The sequence below is a fragment of the Narcine bancroftii genome, chromosome 6 (genome assembly GCF_036971445.1).
Source record: "Narcine bancroftii isolate sNarBan1 chromosome 6, sNarBan1.hap1, whole genome shotgun sequence".
In the NCBI taxonomy this organism is placed as follows: Eukaryota; Metazoa; Chordata; class Chondrichthyes; order Torpediniformes; family Narcinidae; genus Narcine; species Narcine bancroftii.
Window position 1 is genome coordinate 196,984,001 of NC_091474.1, and position 20,780 is coordinate 197,004,780.

At 39.9% G+C, this 20,780-nt stretch overlaps 1 protein-coding gene across 3 annotated transcripts in view; it reads right to left on the reverse strand.

Moving 5' to 3' along the window:
- Window positions 1-6,760: 6,760 nt before the first annotated feature.
- usp45 (ubiquitin specific peptidase 45) overlaps window positions 6,761-20,780 on the reverse strand; it is a 140,459-nt gene continuing 126,439 nt past the window's right edge. For 2 of the 3 annotated variants that reach the window (XM_069887143.1, XM_069887139.1), the window contains exons 16-17: window positions 13,637-13,790; window positions 6,761-7,633 (exon numbers count right to left, since the gene is read on the reverse strand). In XM_069887143.1, the coding sequence (XP_069743244.1) occupies window positions 7,506-7,633; window positions 13,637-13,790 (282 nt within the window). In that variant the 3' untranslated portion in view covers window positions 6,761-7,505. Of the gene's footprint in view, window positions 7,634-10,795; window positions 11,260-13,636; window positions 13,791-20,780 lie in introns of those variants that run through there. The other variant, XM_069887140.1, reaches the window with a different exon arrangement.

A 20,780-nucleotide genomic window follows, 5' to 3' on the forward strand; every position in this document is an offset into this window, starting at 1 on the left:
TGTTGACATTTACATTTGATGATTCCTGATCATTATTCATTTTTCCTCCTAAAAGCCTGTTAATTGTTTATCTAAGCAATGTTCTCACGGCATAAGGTCCATCATTTTGACTCGTTATTACTTCTCGAGGTTCAAGAGTTTTTGGTACATTTAATCCAATTAACATCTCAATTTTAGCATCAATCTTGGGTAAGAAAATGTATTTTAGATGATTGCACTGTTTGATATCATCCTGATGGGGAATATTCTCCTTATTCGTAGGCATAGTCTTCTGAGTATATACTCTTGGAAGATTGCAAAATTCTTTGCTATTCAATCCAGCAATCTGTAAACCTGAAACTATATTAGTTTCAATGTTCCTTTCATCATTCATTGTCTTCCATAAGATTTGTGATCTTTTACCATGAAGATTAAGTTTATTCATTAATTCAACAGTACAAAATGATGCGGTACTTCCTGGATCAAGAAATGAGTAGGTCTTCGGTCTGAAGTTCCCTTTTTTAGCTTTAGCTTGCACAGGAACTATTGAGAGAGCTTTGTCACCAGCCCCAGAAAGACTGTTTGTCTGAACCGAAGCTGAGGCATTCTCTTTGTGTCTTTAGTCTTGGATTCAGATTGTTTGACTTCTTTCTCAACTTGGGATGCTTTAAACTGCATATATCGCAACGGAGTCACTCATTAAAGTTTTACTGATTTGTCCTTTACACAAGCAACCAAAACATATTCCATTCTTTTCTCCAATTGTGAACATTTTTTCTAAAGCATGCTTATCTTTACAATACAAACAGCATCCCTTATTTTTCCATTGTTTCTTTATTCTTTGTGGTGCTTGTATTTGATACAGCAGTAACAAAGGAACTTCCCTTTGGTTTCTGTTGAGATGATGATTTAGACTTCTTTACATCTTTAGGAAAGATTGAAGTATCCTAAACATTTAAATACTAATATAGTGTTAACATGCACATGCCATTCCAAAAATTGGACAGCGTTCTCAAAAGTGATGTCCCTTTCATGAAGAATCTTAATCTTTGCAACCTTCGTTCTCCATAAGTCCCTCAGCTTATAAAGTGATTTATTGACTATAATCAAGAAATTAGCAAGCAAATTCAGCTCTTGCAAATGTACACTACTTCCCATTGCGTTACAATGTCCTCTCAGAAAGAGTTCAAATGCTTGTAAAGCCTTTGTATCCTCTGATTTTACTGATGATCAAGAAAGAATCTTGTGTCTGTGCGCCCTTGTGATTTTATGTTCATTGCCATAATGATGACCCAATAATTCTTTTGATCTTTTAAACCTTGTTCTGGATCCATATATTGGCAATCTTTGACAAACTTCTTCACCTGTCCTCTAGTATATTGTTCCAAGTAATACAGACAATCTTTAGCATTTTTAGTATTATTTTCAATGTGATGTCCAAAGGATTTCATGAATCTCAGATATTCTAATGGATCTCCATTAAAAACTGGAATTTCCTTCTTAGGTAAACATATGAACCTTGTTGCTGTGCTAACAAAGCAGAAATTTCATTTTTTAATTCTATAATATATTGTCTTGTCTACCATGGCTTGCGACTGGTGGTCTTGATGTGAATGGAGCATACGGAACTTGAAATGGAGCCATAGGTATAGGACCTCGAGTTGTAAGTGATGGTAATGATGGGGATCCTTGTTATGTAAGTGATGGCATTGGTGGATATCCTTGACTTGTCGCTGGTTCTTCAGTAACATGAAGAGACATCAGTGGTTGAGTATAATCAACTCACAAGGTTGAACATTTTTGAAATGCTCTTCTTTCAGATTCATATATTGTGCACTTGGAAGAGATTGAATGTCACTAGTTCTTTCCAAAGGGTAGGTCATTGTCATTTGAGCACTAGCAGCACCATCCGTAGCTCCTTGCTCAAATATACTTGTTTCTTGTGGCTGCAATACCCATTCATCTGCTGGAATGTTAGGTGCTAGTCCTTTGGATGATAGATCTTGCAGAAGCCTGAGCTAATGCATTTACTTTGGCCATATTCATAGCACGTTGTTCCTCAAGCTTGTCTTTTCTCTCTTCAATAATATTTTTTTTTGTTCTTCACTAGCCATTTGTAACTTCAATTGCTGATCCTTCATTTCAGCTTCTTGCCTTAGTTGCTGATTCTTCATTTCAGCTTCCATATCTTCTAAAGCACATCTTTTCTCCAACCATTCATGTTGTGTACAGATAGTAGCCAAGTCTGCTTGCACCTTAGCATGCATAGCTGATATGCTTGAAGCAGATGAAGCTATACTTGCTATATGCCTTTGAAGATCTTCCTGTTCTCATAACCTTGGAAATACAATCATCAAGATTCACATCTGAACTCTCAGATACTGCTGAATGAGTCTCTATCTTCAGCATTTAGCTCAGTACAGTACCAATGGGGTTTTGCAACATACATTCATCTGTTTCAGTTCCACTAACTTTTAAGTCAGCTAATGAGGCCTAGAGTGCCTTATTGGAGTCTTCTTCTTGCTTGGTAGTTGAAGCTGCTTCTTCAATGGTGGCTGGCTTCAATCTCCTACCAAGCAATGTTAGCCCGCCTTGCTGGCTCACTCACAACCAAACAGTTCTTAGTGATGAGCTGTTTGCTTGAGATCTTTAGCCCAACGAGATGACTTTATATCCATATTGGGTTCTTCACACTACAGCCTATCTTCTCCTGGTTCCTCAGAACTTTAAACAAATTTGTATCTTGTGTGGTCACATTAAGAGGATTTCTCTGCTTGTCTTGGATTTGTGAATATGCACACAAACGTTCTTATCAGGTGTTTTTTATAACTTTTCAAAACATTCTTCTGGGCTTCCTGCAAGATTCTGCAAACCAGAGCTCTATCTTATCTCTCCAAGGTTACAGGTGTCTGCAGTCAGACAAACATGTTCTCATAGAGGCTTCTGGAATATTCTAACAGAAAACTGGACTTCTTGTTCAAGCTTAAATGCCTCTTGATTTTAAATCAAGCTGGGTTCTTTCAGACAAATTTTACGAGCCTTTCTACCAAAGATCACAATTATTACTTTTCTTTGAATTAAAGTGTAGAACACACTTTCCAAGTTCTAGTATTTCCATATTTCAAAAAGTGTCATCAATTAATTGAGTGACGATATTCTAAATTACTCTTATTAATCCAATAAACCAAACTTTGTAGGTGCAGCTTTTAGTAACTTTAATTCGTTGATAAAATGGATAAACATTTTGCATAACTTCACATTGAGATTTTCATAACAATGAATAAACAAAGCATCCTGTATAATGATATTCAACTTTAAACAGATACAAGAAATAGACAAAATAAGATGAGTTAAGATGAATTCAAAGAAAAGTATCTCGAGCTTATGTCCCCTTCATAATTGTTCTAAGAATGAGGTGCAAGCTCTTGGTCTGCTCGGATATTATGACATATGATGTCATAATCACTGTGGAAACACTACAATATTTTTTCTTAAAGGGATAGGTACAAAATTAACTATGAATCAAAAACACGTTTTAACCTTTACAGCATTGTTGTAGGTACAAAAGGCTTAGACTTGTGGGAAAAGTCGCAAGCTGGTGTTTCACCTGGAGACTTATGTTGAAGTCGGTACCAAATGAGATTGGGATCAATGTGTTATGCGCAAGCTATGGCAATGAAATTGATGGTACCCTCTATGTCACACCTGGATAGGGTGATGACCACCACATTTGCCGTACATCCAAAGAAAATTGTAAGATGAAATCCGTGTTGAATGTCGCGTGGCGAGTAGTGGTGTGCATTTGTTTGCATGGTATGCATGAGGTTGATGGTCTGTATAAATGTTAAAAGGGCAACTTTCCACCAAAAATGGAAGTGCTTCACTGTGAGGTAGATGACTAGTTCTCACCTGAATTTGCTGTATTTCTCCTGAGCATGAGACAGCTTGGCTGAAAAGAACGTCAGAGGCTCCAACCTCCCATAGTCTCTCTGTTCAAGCACAGCTCCCATTGCACTGATGGAGGCATCCATGTATGAGAGAGCAAGGTGTTGGGCTACTGGTGTACAACCATCATGGCATTTACAAGTGCAGTCTTCACATTGCTGAAAGCACAAATGGCATTGTTGCTCAAGCACAATGTTCTTTTAGAAGCCGATTTATCTGATCCTTTGAGTTGATCAGTAATGGTTAAGAGAGGTGGCTACGTTTGGTGGAAGCAGTAGAAATTTATCATCCCTAAAAAAATGCTGTAATGGCTGAATGTAACAGGAGTAGGAACATATCAAATTTCTTGTATCTTTGTTTCATCTGGCAAGATACCGTCCTTTGTAACATTTACCCCAAAAATGCTGTACAAGTTCAGTGGCACCAAAAATGTATTTAATCAGATTAATTACAATGCCAAACTTATCGAATCTCTGGAAGTGTCATAGATGGTACTTGTGTTTCTCTTCATCAATGCTTGCCATAAGAATATCATCAATGTAGATATACACAAAATTGAGACTATAGAGGGTATGTGATCCATAAACTGCTGGAATGTTAGAGTGAATGGAATTTGAAGAAACTCAAATGTGCTGAAAGGTGTAATTACTGCTGTTTTGGTAATATTGGAAAGTTCCACTGGAATCTGATAGTAGGTGTGCAGAAGGTCTAATTTTGCAAATACCCATTTGCCCTGCAGGTTCACTGAGAAATCCTATAAATTTGGGATGGTGGAATTGTTCAGTGCATGGTAATCAACACACAGCTGGCAATCCCCGGAGATTTCTTTGGGACTATATGCAGTGATGATGCCCGGCAGCTGTCAGATCTACAAATGATTCCCATCTCCTGCATGTGCTCAAACTCACCATTTGCGATCTTAAGATGATTTGGGGGCAATCTACAAACATGTGTTGCAACCTGATGAGCTGAGTCTCTATGTTTGGCCCTCGTGTCAACATGGTAGGGTTACCAAGTGAAGCAAATGCATGAGCAGAATGGGCAGGACCCAGGTTGGAGACTTGTCAAGTGATTGGCAACCTTCGAGGGATGACAAACACAGCTCACTTGCATACAAGTGCTGAGGTCCACTACAAAGCGATTCTTCAAATCCACCAGCATGGAAAAATGTCTCCCTGCCCATTTAATTGGTTCTCTGCCACATCAGTGACCGCGATGCTCCTAATCTCCTCCTCCTACAACCGTGCACATGCGCATGGTCCATCACGTTGTTCATACTACCTCGTTATGACATGCACATGAGTATTACTTCTTTTGAGTGTCACCCAAGATACGTCACCAGTGGTGACTGGCTCTACCTCCAACCTGCATAAGTGCACGACCACGACAAGACTCACATAGATGTTTTCAATGAATGGGAGGTTATTGCCTTCGATGGACTTGGCTATGCTTACCATTTTTTCCAGACTTCTGCATTCATGGGCATTCAAGTTTCCAAACCAGGCCATTATGCAACTAATCAATAAACTTTCCATTGTACATTCATAGAAGTTCAATATTCAAGTGAAACATGAAAGTCTGCAGTCACTGTGATTGTAGTCAAAACACAGAAATGCTGGATGAACTCCAGCTGGTTCTGCATGGTCCATTGTAGGTAAATATATATTTCCAAAGTTTCGGGCCTGAGCCCTTCCTCATGGTATGAGTGAAAAAAACTCATGTCTGGGCACCCTCCAATCAGATGCCACTAACATCAACTTCTCCAGCTTCTGTTGACTCCCACCCATCTTCTTCCTGCCGTCCCTTTCCCTCTAACTCAATCTCTCTCTGACTGCTTTCACTGAGCCAAAATCAATTCTCACTTTTCCTCTTATCATATTCAATTCACACCTTTTGTCTGTTAGTTTGTACTCTTTTCCCTTCCATTCTTCCCAACTTGCCCCCAAATCATCTTAAGATCGCAAATGGAGACACTTGTCTTTTTTCACTCATACCTTGAAGAAGGGCTCAGGCCCGAAATGTCAGTAATATATCTTTACCACCTATGGATGCTGCTTGACCAGCTGAGTTCCTCCAACATTCTGTTTTGAATATTCAATAACATAAGTCCCCTCATACTTCCTGGAAAGCACAGGGGTGGGGATGCCTTCTTCACAGTTGCCTTGATGTGGTGATGTCAGAAGAGGTCTTCTGATATGTGGGTGGCCAGGAAGCTCAAGCTACCATTCTCCTCCACCTCCTTCCAAAGTAGGTGTGTGGTTCCTGGGCTTCTCCTTCCTAAATGCTGGGCTTTCAAAAAGGGCTTACGAGCAAAGGTCACCATGAAATTTATTAAAAATGATAAAGATGTATTATTTAAGATTGTGCCTAAGGGTTAACAGATAAAGTCAAATCTGCTTTTAAAGATGTAGAAAATTTATTCAGTTGAGGTGGTGAATTTCTGATCATTTATTTTCAGTGTTGGCGTGCAACAGCACCTAAAATAAACAGCAATCCAGTTAATAAAGGCTGATAATTTATATTAACTGAATAAATAGGTTAAATATTTTGGTTACCAACCAGTTAAAATTAAAGGGTAGCTCAATTTTATAATAGTAATTTTTGATCAATTATTGCACTTATTTAATTTGGACAAATTATTTACAATATTTGCAAATTGATGTGTGACGGAATAGTGAAGCTGGTAGTGTATTGAAGATAAAGGGCAATTTCTCTATAATCTAATTAAACACAGTGTAATTTTGCTTGAGTTTTGATTGTATTTTACTTTGTAAACATATAAATGTTTTATTCAAAATATAATGAATAATGTTATTGAATAATTCAAAAGAACACATTAAGCAATAATTATTTATTATGATATCCTTGAGCAAGCAACCTATTTATCAGAGTGACATCAATAAACACTAGCGACAAAAAACTGATCAGATTAAGAAAAAGACTGGGTGCAACTCTGCCATGTTTTGAATGAATCAACACACAAACGGTGTTTCATGTATTACTACCATCCAGAATTTGTGACATAATTTTATATTATGCAAAGGCAATAATGCATGAAATGAGACATGCTTCCAAGTAACTAGATTTTATTCATTAAAAAAATATATAAATTTATCTGATATTAACTCATTCAACATTCTTTGATCATATTCCTGTCCTTTATAGTAAATTTAATTCATAAAATAGGAAATTATGTCTCTAATCCCAGATACTAATTTTCTTCTTTGTGTATGTAAATTGTCTACCTTTATAAATATAATTGAAGTAGGATTATTCTGAAGTTGAAAAATATACATTGAGTGTAAATGATCATAATCCAAATATGTGCATTTCTATTAATCTAAATAAAGTCTGGGGCATGGAAGGGTGGTGGTGGGAAACAACAGGCTTCAAAGGCATAAATTTTTAAGTAAACCTCATTGCTTTTACTTACTCAAAGTGCATTTAATTTCTGCTGAGTGCAACAAATTTTTTTATCATGATGTCCTTTTCACTTTTTCTAATATATTAAAGATAGCACGACAAGTTTGTAAATCCAACGCAAGTAGGTCTTCATGAAAAAATGTTGCCACCCTATATTTTTAGGAAAGTTGTTCATAGAACAGTAAGTAGGCCTGAGCATTAAGTACTCTAGCTTCAGGAACTGTCTGTGCATGGGTGTCACTGACATAAACCCATTGGCCACGTGGTGCTCCAACTTCTCGGAAACCTGAAAAACAAGGATCACCATGAAATGCAAATGCAAAATCATACTGCATTTTTATAGCAGGATGAAAGAACAATCAGAACCATTTTCTTTCAACATATTGCAAATTGGGGTTCTTAAAATTTGAGAATAACAGTAATAAATTACATAAATTACACAGCATAGAAAAAAACCCAGTTCCACTCATCCACACAGATAAAGAGGCTTTCCTGAGCCCATCTCATTTGCCAGTTTTTGGCTTTTATCCCTCGAAAACTTTTCCTATCCATGAATCTGTCCAAATGACTTTTAAAGTTGACAATTGCACCCATGCCTGTCACTGCTTCTGGCAGCATGTTGCACATACCCATCGCCTATCTGAAAAAGCTGCCCTCAGGTCCCTTTTAAATCTTTCCCGTCTCATTTTAAACATATGTTCTCTAGTTTCAGACTCTCCTACACCAAGAAAAAGACTGACCACCCACCTGATCTATGCTCATCACTCAAGGGAAAACAGTTCCATCCCATCCTATTTACTTGTGTCTCACTTTAAGAGAATTATATACTTGTACCTCTCGGTCTCTCAGTTGTATAAAATTCCACTGGGCTCTCTCATTCACTATGTATATTCTGCCCTGGTTAAAGGCCAAATTAACCAAAATGGTACAGTATGGCATAAGGCCCCTCTGGGCCAATGAAACCTATATACCCAATTAACTGACCAACTCATACATTTTGTAGAGTGGGAGGAAATTGTAGCAACTGGAGAAAAGCCTCACCGGTCATGGGGAGAAGCACAAATTCCTTAAAGATAATGCTAGATTCGAACCTGGGTCGTTGCCGCTGTAATAGTGTCGTGCTAAACGCTATACTCACCATGCATCCCAAAATCCATCACTTCACACTTGTCTGAGTTGAATTCCACATGCTGTTCCTTTACCCACTTTCCCAGTCGATCTCTTATTCTGTTGTAACCATAGGCAACATTTTTCACAGTCCACCGCACCACTTATCTGGGTCATCTTAATCATGCTACCTACAATCTCAAACAAATCTTTAATATATATGACAAGCCACAGAAAATCCAGCACTGATCCCTGCTGCACATCTCTGGTCACAGCCCTCCAATCAAATCTAAAATCCAGCACTGATCCCTGCAGCACATCTCTGGTCACAGCCCTCCAATCTAATGAACATCCCATCTACTACTACCCTTTCATTCATTACACCAAGCCAAGAAGTGAAGAATAAATTTAAAGTTGGATCTCATGGTTTAATGGGAACATTATTCTCTGTTTATATTTGGTTACTTTGCTTTCAATGGCTCTCCACAACCAGATGAAGGAATAATTGAAAAACACTTTGGGATTTAATTTATTTTCCCAAAGGTCAAATATATTTATAAAATATCATCAGAAGTTGGGATTTTCCTCTGCTGGAAAGCATTGTAAACATGCTCAAAAGATATTGCTCAATTTATGAAAGGTTATGGTCCATGAATAGGTTTCACCACTTGACAATTTTTTTGGCATGCTGGAAAGTGTGCAGAAAAGATTCACAAATTTGGTGCCAAGACTGAAGAGCTTGAGATATAAAGAGAGAATGGATGGCCTGGGAGAATTTTCCCTGAAGCAGAGGCAGCCAAGGTGTGACTTCATAGACATCTATAAAATCATGAGGTACATAGTTAAGCTGGATGGTTATTATCAATTTTCCAGGGTAGAGGAGTCCAGAACTAGAGGGCATACATTTGTAGCGATAGGGGAAACATTTAAAAGGGACCTCAGGGACAACTTTTCTAGACAGAAGGTTATATGTAGATGTAGCACTATAGATCAACCACATTAGACTGTGTTGATTACTGATTAATAGGCTTTAATCACCTTAAGACATCAACACATTTCACATGTTGCTGGCCCGATTCCAAGGCAGGTACTGAGGGAAGAGTTTGGGCGTAACAGCCTTTATTGGGATTTCCGGGAGGGAGGAGTCACAGATGCGGGGGGCAGGCCAGCTCATATGATACATACATACATACAGTGGTTGCACCACAGTACATGAAACAAGCTGCCAGAGGAAGCTTGTGAGGCCGATACAATTACAGCATTTAAAAGACAGACTGATATGTGGATGGGAAATATTTAGCAGCATGGATGTGGGCTGAAGCTGTGCGGCTATGGAGGTTAGGGACTTCAGAAAGCAACTGCATCAGAGGAGGAGGTGGGGTCCATGGCCACTCGATGTCTCTCTTGCTTCTCTTTCTTGACTTAATGGAGGGGTTGGACAAGAACCACTTTGTGTGCAAGAAGTAACCCAGATATCAGATCTTGCTCATTGTCACAATGACTCTGTTCAACAATGAGAATAAGGCTGCCAACATCCAGACTATATTTTTTATTCTCTAATAGCCACAAGAAGAGGGTAGATGATTCTTACAGGGCAAACAAAGTAAAACAAATTATATCTATTTTGTGTTCATGATAATAAATAAACCTTGAAGAGTCCTGGGGCTACAGCACATTTAAGAAAATGCCTAGTTTTCTTTTCACCTCACGCAGTATATCTATTTAAAAAAATATATTTAATTTAAAATAAAACCACAAGCAAACATATCACAATATTTCAAGCTTAATCCAAACTTTTTATAAAAAAGAAAAAAAGTTAAAAAAATAAAAGAAAGAAAAAGCTCTGATAAATCCCCACCACCTCCTCCCCCCACCTCCTACAAACTAAAAGAAGAAAAAGAGGGACAAGAAACCACAACAGGAGTTTCCAATACTTTTAAACATATAATATTCATTAAGACCTAAGAGAAAGGGTTTGTTCGAGACAGGAAAACTTTTTTTTGTGTGTTTTTTTATTTAGTCAGTTGGAGAGTAGCGCAGAAGAAACCAAAACATGACAGCTTCACAAGGAAGGGGACTCATATACGTTGAGTAAAGGCCTAAAGGGGCCAGAGCCAAAACAAAGTTGAAAATCGCTGATCTAGAACGAAGAGTCACAGTCAAGGAAAAGGCTCATTCAGTTGAGGCAGAGATTGTGATTTCCCACCCCCTTCACAGTCATGAAACTTGTTTCCTTAAAAGGCCTATGGAAGCAGATTCTTGACAAGCATGAGAGAGAAAGCTTACCATTGGGAAGGTGAGAATGCAGAGTTAATGCAGCAATCAGATCATCTATCATCATTTAAATAGCAAGGCAGATTTGAGGGGCCAAATACTCAACTCCTGCTCTGATTCTGTAATGGCAGTGAGGGAAGGAGTGACCCAGAGTTATGTTTGGATGTTGTCACTGATGAATCCAGGCCAGATGGAGCTAGTTGAACACATGGTGGGGTTCTTCCAAGACTGTGATTGTAGTTAAAAACACACAGAAATGCAGGAGGAGGACAGCTTTTCTCTTCTAATAAAGTTCTTATTGCAAACGACAACATTTTCTATTAAATGGCCACATCTAATACTCATCTCCACACTGAAAATGTTTATTGCTTTCTCAGCATGGCAGAAGGCCTTCAAAAGTCTTTTGATGGTGTATGTAGCAGTGCTCCTTTTATGATCTCTTTTCAAGTTGAACAAATTGATGAGCTCCTGATCATGTAATTCTTCAACATGCAGATCTCAAAGGAAAAGCTGAAACTTCAGGTTGTGATCCTGAGAGTGTGAAGGGAAGATAGCCAATATTAACAAGAGGTCATGACCTGAAACAGATTAGCAGAGCTGGGACTTTTCTCTTTGGAATGAAGAAAAATGAGAGAAGAATTCATTGGGGTCTACAAGATTCTAAGAGGTGGTCAGCCAATACCTGTTTACCAGGGCAGGATCAGAAAACACCAGAAGACATTTGTACAAAGTTAAGGGAAGGAAGTTTTGTAGACAGAGTTGTAGGTGCATGGAATGCCATGCCAAGGGTGGTGGTGGAGGCTGAAACATTAGGGGCAGATAAGCACATGAGTGAAACTGAGTTCAACAGTTGGAAACAAAGGGTTTAAAAGGAGAGACTCAGCACAGAGCAGCTGATTGGGCAATCGAGGTCAGGTGGCCTGAGTATCACTATAAAAGTGAGGAACTGTGTAGCAGTTGGAGTGGACTGAATCAGTGTGGAAAGGCTTTGACTCAAGGAGCTTCAGCGAGGAGAGGCTGAGGTGGTGGTGCAGGATTTGAAATAAGACAGGGTCACCCTATCGAGGAACAAAAAGGATTCAGCAGGTAGGCGCAGGTAAGGGCAGGTTTCATTTTTTTTTCTTTTCCCTCTAGTTAGAGGCAGTGGGGATGGCAGCCAAGGCAGCAAAATGCTCCTCTTGCAGAATGTGGGTTGTCAGGGAAGCCAGTATCTGTGAGGTGCATCCTGATGCAGCTCCTGACAAATCGAGTTAAGGAATTGGAGTTGGAGTTGGATGAAGTCCGAATCATTTGGGAGGCAGAGGGGGTGATAGACAAGAGTAACAGAGTTACACTTAGGAGGCAAGAAGAGGGTAGATGAGTGAGAGTCAGGAGGAAAGGAAACAGACAGGTCATGCAGGGCACCCTTGTGGCCGTTACCCTCCATAACAAGTATACCATTTTGGATACTGTTGGGTGGGGGTAGGGGTGGGGGTGGGGGGGGGGGAACCTACAAGGGACAAGTCTCTAACAGAGTCTGATCCTGTAGCTAAGAAGGGAAGGGAGCAAATTAAATGAGCTGTAGTGATAGGGGATTCCATAGTTAGGGGGGCTGATAAGAGGTTCTGTGGAAGGAATAGTACGTGATATTTCAGATCATGTTCACGGTATTCTTAGGAGGGAGATTGAGTAGCTAAATATCGTGATCCATATTAGGATCAATGACATGGGAAGGAAAGATGAGGAGGTCCAGCAAGGAGAGTTGAGGGAGTTAGGTGCTAGGTGAAGGACAGGACCTCCAGGGTTGCGATATCAGGAATACTGACTGTGCCACATGCCAATGAGGTTAGAAATAGTGGGATAATGCAAGTTAACATGTGGCTAAAGACATCGTGCAGGAAGGAGGGCTTCAGGTTTTTGATCCTTGGGCTCTCTTCCACGAAATGTGAGATCTGTTCTGACAGGATGGTTTGCATCTGAACTGGAGGGGGAACTAATATCCTCTCAGGGTGGGGTTTAAACTAGATTTGCAGGGCGAGGGGAAACAGAGTGCTATGGCAGATAGAGAAGTGGAGGAGGGAACAGATAATGTGAAAACTGTATGTAACGTTAGAACTCAATGGGTTCTATGTGGTGGAAATGTTTTTTGGTGGTATTAGAGAATAAAAAATATAGTCTGGATGTTGGCAGCCTTATTCTCATTGTTGAACAGAGTCATTGTGACAATGAGCAAGATCTGATATCTGGGTTACTTCTTGCAGAATATCATTTAATGAGAGTATAGATCTTGGAAGAGCAGTGACATTTAGGCTTTTTTTGTTAGACGACCACACCTCTGGAAGAGTGTCCTTTAACTATCCCTTGAGAGCCCTGGCTTTTTTGAGTGATAATATAAAGAGAGGGGTAATCTCAGCCTCCCTTGGGATTGCCTCTAAGGTAAACAGTAATGATCTTGGCAGCCTTGAAGCCTGGAGCAATTTTTTCTTCCCTCAAGATAGAGGACAACCATTTCCAAAAAATGCCATACACCATTCTCCTCTCATGTTTTAGTCAAATTTTGTCATTAAAAATCTTGCTTATATTTTAATCATTACATCAAACAAAGTTTTTTCTACTGTAACAATAATAAACAATTTAATGTTCATTATAGTAAAATAAACTTCAGAAGTTGAGGACACAGTCCTAGAGAGTCAATTGCATTGGAATGAAAACTCATAAATTGAATATTTGTAAATCAAGGGATACTTGTGTTTTATTTTGGTGTAATTCTAATTTTGTTATTAAATATTAGCAACATAGGCTGTAATTTGTGAGCAAATTAGTAAATAACATTCTGTTCCTTATTCACCATGTAATAAATTTAAAAAAAAACAATGACAAGTGGAATGAAAATATTTAATACAATCTGGCCATCATTCTATAATTTTACCTGGAATATGCTTGCTTACTGGGGTATATTCAGACATTTTTTTGTTGGCAGTTCTGACTTGCACATAAGCTGCATAGTGGCCACCACGCATGGAGCCACAGTGTTCCACTATTCCATAAAGTCCATAGAGCACTTTGTTTTCATCTCCAACATTCTAAATTGATAGGTGTACAAATGTAAGTCAGACTTTCACAAATATATTTTCATGACAGTGCGATTATCAATAAAATATGAACAATTTTATATATTCGTGTGACAAAAACTAATCAGAACATATAACACCTAATCATGAGAATGTTTCTTCCCCAGGTACAAAAACAGAACTGTCATAGACAATCTTTTCATGGAACTTGTTTCCTTTTATATCCCTTCCAATTTTTCTTTTAACCATTGTCCTGACCAAATTTTAGGCAAACTCATCTTAAACAATACTGAGAAATGTGCTTGTTCCTATTTCCAGACCCAAAACCCCAATTCTTGATCTCCGTTCCAAAACTGTGTTAGAACCTCATCAGATTCTGCATCACCTTCAAAAGATTCTAATCGTAGAAACAAAATAGTCTTCAATAAGGTTCCACATGGAAGATTGGTAAGGAAGGTTCAGGCGCTAGGTATTAATGTTGAGATAGTCAGATGGGTTCAATGGTTGCTAAAAGATAGATGCCAGAGAGTCCTGGTGGATAAATGTCTATCAGGATGGAGGCCAGTGATGAGTGGTGTGCCTCAGGGCTCGGTGTTGGGTCCCTTGTTATTCATCATTTACATTAATGATTTGGATGATGGAGTGGTGAATCTGGTTAATAAATATGTGAACAATACAAAAATAGAGGGAGTTGTGCATAGCGCCGATGGTTTTCGGGGACTGCAGAAAGATTTGGACTTCTTAGAAGAGTGGCTGAAAGATGGCAGATGGAGTTTAATATCGATTAGTGTGAGGTGCATCATTTTGGGAAGAATAATCAAAACAGGACATATGCCATGAAGGGGAGAGCATTGAGGAATGTAAAGGAACAGAGAGATCTTGGAATAACGGTTCATCGTTCTTTGAAAGTGGATTTTCATGTAGGTGGGGTGGTAAAGAAGGCTTTTGGTATGCTGGTCTTTATAAATCAAAGCATAGAATATAGGAGCTGGGAGGTGATGTTGAGACTGTTTAAGGCCTTGATGATGCCAAATTTGGAATACTATGTGCTGTTCTGGTCCCCAAATAGTAGGAAGGATATCAATAAGGTAGAGAGGGTGCAGAGAAGATTTACTAAAATGTTGCTTGGATTGCAGTATCTAGACTACAAAGAAAGATTGAGTAGGCTGGGTTTTCATTGGAGGGTAGAAGGTTGAGGGGAGATTTGATAGAGGTATTTAAAATTATGAGGGGGATAGACAGAGAAGATGTGAATAGGCTCTTCCCCTTGAGGGTTGGTGAGATTGGAATGAGGGGACATAAGTTAAGGGTTGTGGGCAAAAGTTCAGAAGTAACATGAGAGGAAGCTTCTTCACTCAGAGAATGGTGGCTGAGTAGAACGACCTTCCAGAACAGGTGATTGCAGCAGGGTCAATTTTGCCATTTAAGAGAAGGTTGGATGAGTATATGGATGTGAGGGGATTGGAGGGTTATGGACGGGGAGCCAGTGGGTGGGACTAGAGGAGTTCGCTTGAGTTGATGAGGACTAGAGGGGTCGAGATGGCTTGTTTCCGTTCTGTAATTGTTATATGGTTTTATATAAACTAAGAATAACATTCTTCACCTTAGGGTAAAAATAAACCTTTAAACTCTTTTTTTTGATTTTCTATTGTTGTTTCAGCATTCAAAAGGACTAGTTCCCCATGAACAGTTGGTCCAAACTTCCATAACCCCCAATATCTGGTAACCTTCCCATGAGAGTGGTTTCAATATAAAATTTGTTAATTTACTTTTTTCTGCAGCATCATCTGGAATCCTAAACATTATCTCTAGTTGAGTCTGTTATTTATTATTTTCTTCAAAGTAGTACATATAAATACAACGTAGCGAGGCATTGAAATTCTTACTTTCTGCAGCCACACAGGTATGCAATATACACCAAAAATAATTGTAAAAATTAAATGACCACAAGCACCATGAGAGAGGAAAAAAAAAGATAATATAAAAGGATTGATAAATTCATGATTGCAGAGTAATTGATGGTTATTACCACAATTTATTCTGATTTAGCAAAGTAGTATGGAAACAGTACTTCATTTCATAAAAGGTCATTCCAACCTATGGTGAACAGAGGCTCCTAAGACTTCTAAAATTGTTAATAATCAAGTAAGTTTTACCTCAGCTTTGATCTCAGTCTGCCACATGGGCATTATTAAAGAAGTGGCAAGCTCAATAAGTGGTGAATCTACTTTTCGACTTTTGCTAAGAGGTTGAGATATTCTATACAGAGAGCACATTCGTTATCTTTCCTGTTATTAGTACTTTTAAAAATATTTGATTTTTGATTTTCAAAGACTCGTATAAATTTAAAGAATTTCAACACTAAAATGACATTCAGAGTCTGTTTTAATTCCCCCCCCCCCACCCCCTCCATCTCAATACAATTGAAAATAAAGTCATAGAATCTTTCTTCCTTTGGCTTGGCTTCGCGGACGAAGATTTATGGAGGGGGTAAAAAGTTCACGTCAGCTGCAGGCTCGTTTGTGGCTGACAAGTCCGATGCGGGACAGGCAGACGCGGTTGCAGGGGAAAATTGGTTGGTTGGGGTTGGGTGTTGGGTTTTTCCTCCTTTGCCTTTTGTCAGTGAGGTGGGCTCTGCGGTCTTCTTCAAAGGAGGTTGCTGCCCGCCAAACTGTGAGGCGCCAAGATGCACGGTTTGAGGCATTATCAGCCCACTGGCGGTGGTCAATGTGGCAGGCACCAAGAGATTTCTTTAGGCAGTCCTTGTACCTCTTCTTTGGTGCACCTCTGTCACGGTGGCCAGTGGAGAGCTCGCCATATAACACGATCTTGGGAAGGCGATGGTCCTCCATTCTGGAGACGTGACCCACCCAGCGCAGCTGGATCTTCAGCAGCGTGGACTCGATGCTGTCGACCTCTGCCATCTCGAGTACTTCGACGTTAGGGATGAAAGCGCTCCAATGGATGTTGAGGATGGAGCGGAGACAACGCTGGTGGAAGCGTTCTAGGAGCCGTAGGTGGTGCTAGTAGAGGACCCATGATTCGGAGCCGAACAGGAGTGTGGGTATGACAACGGCTCTGTATACGCTTATCTTTGTGAGGTTTTTCAGTTGGTTGTTTTTCCAGACTCTTTTGTGTAGTCTTCCAAAGGCACTATTTGCCTTGGCGAGTCTGTTGTCTATCTCATTGTCGATCCTTGCATCTGATGAAATGGTGCAGCCGAGATAGGTAAACTGGTTGACCGTTTTGAGTTTTGTGTGCCCGATGGAGATGTGGGGGGGCTGGTAGTCATGGTGGGGAGCTGGCTGATGGAGGACCTCAGTTTCCTTCAGGTTGACTTCCAGGCCAAACATTTTGGCAGTTTCCGCAAAGCAGGACGTCAAGCGCTGAAGAGCTGGCTCTGAATGGCCAACTAAAGCGGCATCGTCTGCAAAGAGTAGTTCACGGACAAGTTTCTCTTGTGTCTTGGTGTGAGCTTGCAGGCGCCTCAGATTGAAGAGACTGCCATCCGTGCGGTACCAGATGTAAACAGCGTCTTCATTGTTGGGGTCTTTCATGGCTTGGTTCAGCATCATGCTGAAGAAGATTGAAAAGAGGGTTGGTGCGAGAACACAGCCTTGCTTCACGCCATTGTTAATGGAGAAGGGTTCAGAGAGCTCATTGCTGTATCTGACCCGACCTTGTTGGTTTTCGTGCAGTTGGATAATCATGTTGAGGAACTTTGGGTGACATCCGATGCGCTCTAGTATTTGCCAAAGCCCTTTCCTGCTCACGGTGTCGAAGGCTTTGGTGAGGTCAACAAAGGTGATGTAGAGTCCTTTGTTTTGTTCTCTGCACTTTTCTTGGAGCTGTCTGAGGGCAAAGACCATGTCAGTAGTTCCTCTGTTTGCGCGAAAGCCGCACTGTGATTCTGGGAGAATATTCTCGGCGACACTAGGTATTATTCTATTTAGTAGAATCCTAGCGAAGATTTTGCCTGCAATGGAGAGCAACGTGATTCCCCTGTAGTTTGAGCAGTCTGATTTCTCGCCTTTGTTTTTGTACATAGAATCTATACAGAAATAATAAAACAAAAACACCTTGGAAAAAGCCTACGAAAAACCAACCAAGGTGCCCAAGTAACAAAAGGCAAGGAGGAATAAAAAATAACAAAAAAAGCACATTGTCTGCACCATGTCCCACTTCAATGATCCCAATCAATTAGTACTTCTCAAAGAAGTGTTTATTATGGATCCAATTGGCTAAGAGACATTAACTAAGATATTTTCTTATCCACATTTATCTTGATGCCAGAAACAATATCAAGTTTACTTCACACTGAGTGCATATCACTGTGGAACACATTTGGTGGATATGTCCCGCCGGTGGGTCACCTATCTCAATTTTCATTCATCCTCAGATATTAACATGATGAGCTTTCCAGAATTAATCAGGATATATAAGAGAATTCTAGAACTATAGGCCATAGGTTTAAGGTGAGAGGGAAGAGATTTAAGAGGGACCAGAGGGACATTTTTTTCCACTGTGTATTTGGAGGTAACAGTAGAAATGTTCAAAAGAGATGGATAGGAAGGGCTTAGAAGGATATAGGCCAAATGGAGGCATATGAAACTTGCCCAGAAAGCCAACTGTTGGGCTAAGGGCCTGTTCCTTGGTGTATTAATCTATGACTCTCTGTATGTCATACCCTTCAGTTGACTGAAGTAAAATGTACAATAAATTTAAATTTAGAGATACAGCACAGTAACAGGCCCTTTTGTCCACAAGCCTGTGCCAATTAAACCCAATTGACCTACAATCCAGTACATTTTGAAGGTGGGAAGAAACCGGAGGAAACCCAAGCAGACACGGGGAGAACTTACAAACTCCTGACAGACAGTGCTGGCATTATAACACCATTGTGTGAACCGTGATGCTAAATGCACCACTCCTATGTCTAAGCTACAGTCTAAATTGGTGTTTGGCCAAGTCAACATCATGATTAATTTGACTAATGCCTTCTGTAAAGATTTGGTATAACTGAAAGCTAACTGAAACCTCTATCAAATCTCCCCTCAACCAAGCTATTTCAGAAGACAATTAAGAATGAATCACCTTATTGTAGGTCTTGAATCACATAAAGGCCTGAACAGGCAATGACAATTGATTACTTTAGTGAATGAATTGAAATTTTAGTAAGTCGGTGGTTCATGTTCACATGGTTGCATTACTGATGGCAGCACTTTATTCCAAATTTATTATAGCTACATTTTATTTGTTTAGCTGCTATGATGGTTTTTGACTCTTGTTGGAAAATAACTTTAGTAGAAGAAAACTGAAAAGTAGAGCATTTCTTAAATGCTGAGAGATTGGAAATTCACAGAGAAATTAGGTGTCCTTGTACATGAACCATTGCAAGTTAAGATGTAGGTAGGGCAAACAATTAGGAAGGAACAAGGAATTGTTAGTTGTTATTGTATCTGGATTAGAGTACCAGAGCAGCAATCAGATCTGTGGAGAAGTGATAGATTTGTTTTTGGGGGAATGCAGTAAAGGTTCACTTGATAATTCCTAGTTGGGGCGGGGTTGCTGGGGAATGGGCATGAAGAGGTGAGATTGTCATGCAAGGATAAATTACACAAACTAGCCCTGCACTACTGGGAATAAAGAAGAATGAGAGAAGATCTCATTGAAACATACAAATTCTTATGAATCTTCACAGGGTAGATATTGGTATGATCTCAAAATAATGCATCAGCCATCCACTTGAGAAAAGATTTTCTTGAGCATGGTCAACCTTTGAAATTTTTCACCCAAGAGAGCAGAAAAGACTGAGGTATTCAGTACATTAAGGATAGATCAGTTGATTTTGATTGCTCAAGAAACTGTGGAGTAGGGATGAGGTGCCAAATGGCCTACACTCACTTCTTTTTCTTGAACTGCTATTATATTCTTGTGCCCTTAGATCATTGTGTTCTTGTCAATTTTTAAAAAAATTCAGATAAATGAGGATATCTGAAGCAATTGGAAATCATCATTTATCTGAAATTTTTTTGGAACCAAACTGACCTCACAGATTGAAAGAAAAATTCACTCTACATGAAATTAGAATGATGATTGTCTTCATTTCAGGTAACTCCCTCCCCTCTCTCTTTCCATTTCTTCTTCACCTTTCCCTATTGACTTTTCTCTTCAAATCTCCCTCTCAAACTGCATGCCACCGTCTCCAAGCCGCAAAGAGTTGAAAGAATCCCTCATCAGCATCATCAAGGAGAGCAGCCTCCCAGGCAGGAATGGGTCAGTGTTGTTCCCTCCCCTCCCCTCCCTCCTCTTCCCTTCCTTCCTCTTCCTTCCTCTTCGATCCCCTTCCATCCCTCCCTCCTCACCACCCCAGAGCTCCCAACGCTGACTCTGAAACCTCTCCTCGGCCTACTACCACATGTGCACTCCAGACTCCCTGGCTTATGGGAGGATTTGAATTGGGACGGGCATCAGGAGCTTCAGTGACTGGGGAGACAGGAGGCCGCTGACTTGCCAATGAGTATTCCACCGGCGTGGGAAGCTTCCCTGGGGATCAGTGGTAGTGGTGGGGACTTGTCAGGGATCAGTGGCAGTGGTTAGGAGGTCTCTGTGATCGGAGGCAGTGGCGGAAAAGTGTCGGGGATTGGTGGCAGTGGTTGGAAGGTCTCGGTGATCAGCAGCGGCAGTGGGAACGTGTCGGGGACCAGCAGGGGCCAGCATTTTTTTGGTAAGAAGGAAACATTATTTTACTGCTTAAAAAGCCATCCCTTGTTGTTTGTTGTTGCTTAAACATTGATATAAATGATTTGCTGTTGCTACTGGGCTGTTATTAAAAATGACCAGTTCTCGAAAAAAAATGTTTATCCGACAGAGTGCATTTAATCTAATTACACAGGAAAGTAGAAACTGAAGTTCCCTCTACCCTGCCATGCCATTCAATACAATCATAGTGAATCTACCCCCAGTCTTAACTCTTCCTCTATGCCAGAGCCCCATCACCCT